Source organism: Falco punctatus, assembly GCF_963210335.1.
Source record: "Falco punctatus genome assembly, contig: scaffold_128, whole genome shotgun sequence".
Taxonomy (NCBI): domain Eukaryota; kingdom Metazoa; phylum Chordata; class Aves; order Falconiformes; family Falconidae; genus Falco; species Falco punctatus.
Genome location: NW_027660213.1, coordinates 61,373 through 67,230, shown reverse-complemented (window position 1 = coordinate 67,230; position 5,858 = coordinate 61,373). Strand labels below are relative to the sequence as shown.

Sequence of the window (5,858 nt, the reverse complement as noted above, 5' to 3'; positions counted from 1 at the left end):
CGGGAAAATGAAGCAAGGATAAGCTCTTTTCACTACATCATTGTAAATGCATCGACACCCAGAAATACACAAAAAGATACGTGCCAAGAGCCACCCATCAAAGAGAGGCTTCCTTCCATGCTGGGTCTCACTTTCACACTTCTTGCACTCCAACAAACAAAAAAACCCCAAAACAAACCAAAAAAAGTAAAAACAAAGAAAAAAAATAATTTCACCAGTTGATGTACAAACAGAGTCTTCCCTTTTCACAGATCTGTGGGTTCTGCCTGCCCCGATGTGGTCGGTGCGGTGCCCTTGGGAACAAATGGTAGTTGTACAAAACAGTATGAAGATTTTCTTCCAAACATATGCCTGCAGTGTTTACTGGTTGGGGTTTTGTGTTTGGGTTTTTTTTTAAGTTTCAAAACTAGGTTTTAGGTCATGAATGGCTTGCAACTTTTTTCTACAGTAAATCAGGCATATATTTTTAGTTTTAGTTTTAGGAATGTGTAAGGCATTTTGGTAAGCTGACAGTAAGGTCTAGGTCACAGACTCATCAACCTGAAGTCCCTTCCTTCAAACTGTCCTCTTCCCCCTGGAGAAGGAAAAGAGAGGTGGGTCACTCAACTGGGTCTCGACCTTATTCTCGTGGCAGCTCAAGCATCAAAGCGTTTCACAGATGGGCCAGGTCCTGCCTTTTGAGAAGGGAGAACCATGACCACCATCTCCTGTGCTCCCAGAGCTTCCCAAAAGCCACCCAGATGGTTTCTGGCAGCAAGTGCCACCTTGTCTCCGGTTTTCAACCGCTGCCTGACACGCGCTTCCCCCTGCCCTCCACCAGCACCAAGGGGAGGGATGGCTGTGGCTACCACCAGTACCGTTTCCTGAAGCTGTTCTTTACACTTCTTCATTCTCCCTTTGGCCAGGTGGTCCTGGGTAACCTTCAGCCGCTCCTGTAGTTCGCTTGCTGCCTGGCCCCGGTTCTTTCTTTTTTTTTTTCCTAGTTTTTCCTACATGGGAGTCAAAAGAAGGCATCTGCCTGAGTCTCCCTTGGCCGTCTGGTGACACTCCCCCCTCCAAAACATCTCGGGTCACCTCAGGTCTCCACTGAGCTGCCTCGGTAGCCACAAGCCAGCGATGCACCACTGCTCCAGCGGCGTGCTCAGAGGCTCTACCTGGGAGGTGTCCTTTAAACACCCCTAAAAAACCCAAATCCAGCCACACCCCGGTGACAATAACAAAGCCACAAGCTCTACCTCCTGCACCAAGGGCTTCAGAGTCGAGAGGGAGCACCCACGTCCTCGTGAGCACCCGCTGGCAGGGGCCACTGGGTTTCCTCTCTCACCTGAGGCTACCACTCAGCACGGTGCACCACCTAGGCTTCCCCCCCACCCTCACACCCGGGGGGAGCAGGTTTGCAGGCGCTTGCCTGACCTGCAGCTGCTCCATCTGCCTCTCCAAGGCTGCCACTTTCATCTTCCAGCTCTTCCTCTGCTGCTTCTCATGCTGCAGCACCTCTGACTTCTCAGAGAGCTCGTTCATCAGCTTGCCGCACCACTCCTGTAACCTGGCCACCTCAGCGTTTTGCCTGCACCAACAGAAGCAGCGTTATTGCAGCCCACAGGCCAGTCAAGCATCCCTGGCGTTACCCAGGGGGAACACATCCTCCTGTGGGCCTGATAACAGGGCTTGAAACATCTCAACGGTTGTGTTGGCCTGCTTCTCGGACACGCCTGGTCCTTCAGGGATGGGGTGGAAGGAGCAGATACGTCAATTTCAAAAGCTTCATTTCCATCACAGGAGACATTCCTTTCTCATGAAATAGAAGACGCAAGGGTCTGTGTTCCCAGACACAGGAGAAAGCACTCTAAGCAGCTGGAGTCTTCTCTGTAATTAATTGACCACTGTTAATCACCAGCCATTTCAGACTTTCTACAAAAAGAGAGTGCCAAATTCTTCCCCCTAGCTCCTGGTTGCTCTGTATGCACCAGGCAGGTCTCGGTTCTCTGCAGCACCACTTCCATCAAAGAGCCAGCGACATTTCTTCTGAAGTTGGTGAGCACAAGCTCTCCAAAGTGTGGAGAAATGCTGCAGCGCCTTCTGGTCCCCTCTGCCCCCTCTGCTAGCATCAGCACAGGTGACTCCAAAGCAGAGAGGGCTTCCCCTGCCCTTCCACTTGGGAAAAGCATCCTTGTTTCCCCTGCCAGGCCCACAAAAGCCATTTGGCAATCTCTTCCTCACTCCCTCCTCTACCTCCACTTAGCTGGGGCATCTGTAGAAGCACCCTCAAGAAAGGGGGTGGCCAATCATGATGGACAGCCACCCCCAGGGCTTGCCAGAGGGCGGCCCCAGGCTCTGCCCCCCACCCCCACCCCTAGTCTTACTTGCTCTCCATCTGACTTCTGATCTGGCAGAAGGCATCGCTCAGGATGGAGTTCTCCTGCTGCAGGCGAGCCAGCTGCGTGTCGGGGCCATTCTCCAGCTGCTCCTGCAGGGTGCGGATCTAGGGAGAGACCAACAGGGGTTAATGCCGCCACTGCCAGCCCCTCAGCTCTCCCCTGAGGAGCCCACTCCATGGGCAAGAGGGACTGGCAAGGAAGCCACAGCGAGGTGTCTGCTGATGCTGACAGCCCCTGCGGCTGCTGCATCCCGTGAGGATGCTCCCACATCCCTCTTCTAGTGTGAGCACCACGGCTCAGGAGCACTCGCCCCTCCCCGAGGCTCTGGTCCCCTCGTCCACCTCGGTCTTCTCCAAAAGACCAGGCAGCTGCCACCGAGGGCCAGCCGGCAGCCAGCGGAGGAAGCTGCAGAGCACCGCGTGGGGCTCACCTTGCCCTGCAGCTGCTGCGTTTCGCTGACATGGTCCTGGTAGCTGGCCTGCATGCGTGCCTGCACTGCTGCCATCTCCTGCTCGCGAGCCAGCAGCTGCTCCTTCAGCTTGCCCTCCAGGGTTGTCACCTTGGCCCGCTCGGCCGCCAGCTCCTTCGAGGAGAGAAGCCACCCGGTCAGTTTCAGCGTAGGAACTTCCCTGCTTTAAGGGGACTCGAACCAAGTGGCCTCCTAGCTCAGAAGACTTTAAGAAGCGTAACCCTTTCGGCGCTGCCCCCAGGCCCAGCTACACCGTTCCGCACTTACATTTCCTCCTGCATTAAGCTTTGGGCTCAGTGGCCACTGGATGCCACTGTTGTTCCACATTGGGCCAGCTAAGAGACAGGAGTGAGGGCCTGGAATTTTATTCCCCTCCCCGGCCCCAGGATCAACATCATCACATCAAGTTTGCGGCAAAGCAGGAAAACTAAAAAAAGAAAACACCCCCACAAATGAAACACAGACTCCCCCTCCGCCCCCTGCCAAGGCAGGGGTGCTCTCTTGGCCGGCTGGGTGATGGCGTGCCGCTGCCCTGGGCTGCCTGCACAGGCCGGGGTTTAGCGCAGCACTCAGTGCACAGGGTGGCTTTGCCCTCTCCTCTCCTGCCTGCAGGCAGATGGACCTGCTGCAGCAGGGTCCTGGCGGCTGCAGGGCAGGAGGTGCTGAGCACGACGCGGCGGGGGTCCCTTCTAACTTCAACACCCAACGAGAGGTGGAGGCAAGGGGCTGAGTCAGGCAAGGGGGCTGTAAATAGGATCAGGCTCCTTAAAAAGGGACTGTTCAACACCTTCTCAGCTCAGGGGCTCTGCCAAGAGATGAGAAGGGCTTTACTGTCCTCCGTAGAGCAGCAGAAAGCTGCAGTCTCTTACGGGCACGGTTTTAGCCCGCTCCTGCTGCGGCTGCCAACAGGGCACGTGCCTCCCCGGGCTGGATCAGGCCCAGGAGAGGAGCTCAGGTGGGCCATCTCCTCCCCTTTTTGGGGAGAAAACAGCAAATGGATGAAGGGCCCAGAGAACCCCTGGGCTTCACCTCCAAGGGCGGGTAAGACGCGGGGAGAGGGAGGCACACGGCGAGCCGTGAGGCGCAGAGCCTGTGCCAGGGGTGCCGGGAGGGCTGCGCGGCACTTACCTGACTCAGCTCCTCCACCTTGTTTCTGGCAGCGGCTGCAGCCTCCTGCTTAGTGGCGAGCTGCTTCTCCTTCTCCTCCAGCTGGCATTTCAGGACAGTGACAGGGTCACCCTTCTGCTTGGCCTGCCGGCACAGGGTGGCACATCAGCGGGGACCACCACCTCCGCATCCAACCCCTCCACCCCACACGCACAGGGTCCTGCCCTCTGCTCCAGGGGAAAATTCAGCTCCCGTCTCTAAGGCTGACCCTCGGGGGACAGCTTGTCCGAAAACGGGCTGCCTTCGCCCCTCCGCACCCCCGGAGGCTTGGCCCAGCCCTGGTGGACACGACGCTGCTGGCAGCCCTACCGCGTGCCAGGTGTCCTGGACGATGCCCGCTTTCTCCGTCAGGATCTCGATGAGCCTCTGGGCCTCCCCCTCACTGAACACCGTGCTGCTGACAGTGGACACAAGCGTCTTGTAGGGCAGGTAGAGGGGCCCATCCGAGTCCGCAGGTGCTGGGGAGGAGAGAGGAGGGGTTGGGAGCGCTCGAGCCAACGGCAGGGCTGAGTAGCATCACCTCAGTTGACTTCAACCCCATAACTGCCATTTCACGCCAGCAACCGCCCAGATTTCCACAGCCAAGTTTGATACCTCTCTAACTGAAAGCAACGTGACGAGTGCTGGGGACGGCGCCCACCACAGACAAGTGTTCCCTGAGCCAGCTGCCACCTCTGCCTGGCTCTGCTACTGCTCCTGCCGCCCTGCCACCACCCTCCATCACACTGAGCGATTCCAGACGGAGCTGGGCACGCTTTGCTAATGCCAGGGAGCTGAGACATGGTGGGCATCAGAAGCTGGACTCCATCGTGACACAGCCTCGCTGGGGGACTGTCGCTCCACGCAGCGGTGCCAGTGATGCAGAGCAGCAAGGTCATCTCCTGCCTTTCACCAGGCAGGTTCGTTCCAGCTCTTTGCTAAGGGAACGAGATGACTCCAGCCCTTCTCCGATCCCTCTGCCGGCTTACCCGACGGGGATATATGCAGAGGAACTTGGCCTTACCTGGCTCGCTCTTCTTCTTGGATGCAGCCACCTTCTTGACAGGTCCATTATGCTTCTGCTCCTCATGGGCTGGAAGAACATTGCTTTTCTTTATGGTGACAGAGCTGACCACTGGAGCACTTTGGTGCGCCTCTGGGACCTGTCCATTAGGTTTCTCTTGATTTTTCTTTCCTTTTCCTTTTTTCTCAACAGCTTCCTCTTTCTTCTTTTTCTCTTTTTCCTTCTGCTGAGTCTTCTTAAGCCCTTTGCCTTGCTTGGCCAAGGCTTCCTCAGAAGGACGGAGGACCTTCTCCATGAAGGTGAACACCAGGAAGATCCCGATGGCCGATACCACCATCAAACCTCCAAAGAGCACAACCTTCAGCATCTGAGGGTCATAGACATCCATCCTGCCTTATTCTTCTGTGCCTGCAAGACACCAGAACAACAGTTAGTGGGGAAAACAAAGAGGCGCAACGGCCTCTCTGTGAGCAGCGAGTTTCCTATGTCCATCTGTGTTGTGTGGGCAACCTGCTGACACCCCCCGCCCCCTCCCAGGTTTGCGCTCCTCCACTGCGCTGCCTGCGCACGGTGCTCCAGCCACTCCGGAGGGGCTGCTTGCACTGGCTGCAGCAAGCTCCAGAAGAACCAAAGAGGGGGAAGAAAAAAGCAGGGATGCAATCAGAGACAGCCACGAGCAAAGTGCCCATGCCATGTCCAATGGGACGCTTTTGCACAACCCTGGGCAATACCTGCAGCCCTGTGGCAGTAAGAGAGCCCGTTTCCAGACTGCCTGGTGCAGTTTGGCCAAGCCCTGGGCTCTCCCTGGGCCACCTGGCCTTATCTCTGCACCCAGGCGCAG

The 5,858-nt window shown here is 56.8% G+C and overlaps 1 protein-coding gene across 1 annotated transcript; it reads right to left on the bottom strand.

The window, feature by feature from the left end:
• Nucleotides 1-983: 983 nt before the first annotated feature.
• Nucleotides 984-5,578, bottom strand: LOC308057591 (ribosome-binding protein 1-like). Its single transcript, XM_080411663.1, has 6 exons — nt 5,018-5,578; nt 4,234-4,472; nt 3,976-4,098; nt 2,809-2,961; nt 2,364-2,482; nt 984-1,567 (listed from the first exon to the last, which is right to left on the bottom strand). The coding sequence occupies exons 1-6, from the start codon at nt 5,403-5,405 to the stop codon at nt 1,321-1,323; spliced, it is 1,269 nt and encodes a 422-aa protein (XP_080267789.1). The 5' UTR covers nt 5,406-5,578; the 3' UTR covers nt 984-1,320.
• Nucleotides 5,579-5,858: the final 280 nt, after the last annotated feature.

Coding starts and splice junctions, on each gene's coding strand:
- LOC308057591 (XM_080411663.1), bottom strand. CDS start 5,405: ATGGATGTCTATGACCCTCAGATGCTGAAGGTTGTGCTCTTTGGAGGT. Junction 2,962..3,975: donor AGGTGGAGGAGCTGAGTCAG/GTAAGTGCCGCG, acceptor CTCTCCTCGAAG/GAGCTGGCGGCCGAGCGGGC. Junction 1,568..2,363: donor AGAAGTCAGATGGAGAGCAA/GTAAGACTAGGG, acceptor CTGTTGGTGCAG/GCAAAACGCTGAGGTGGCCA.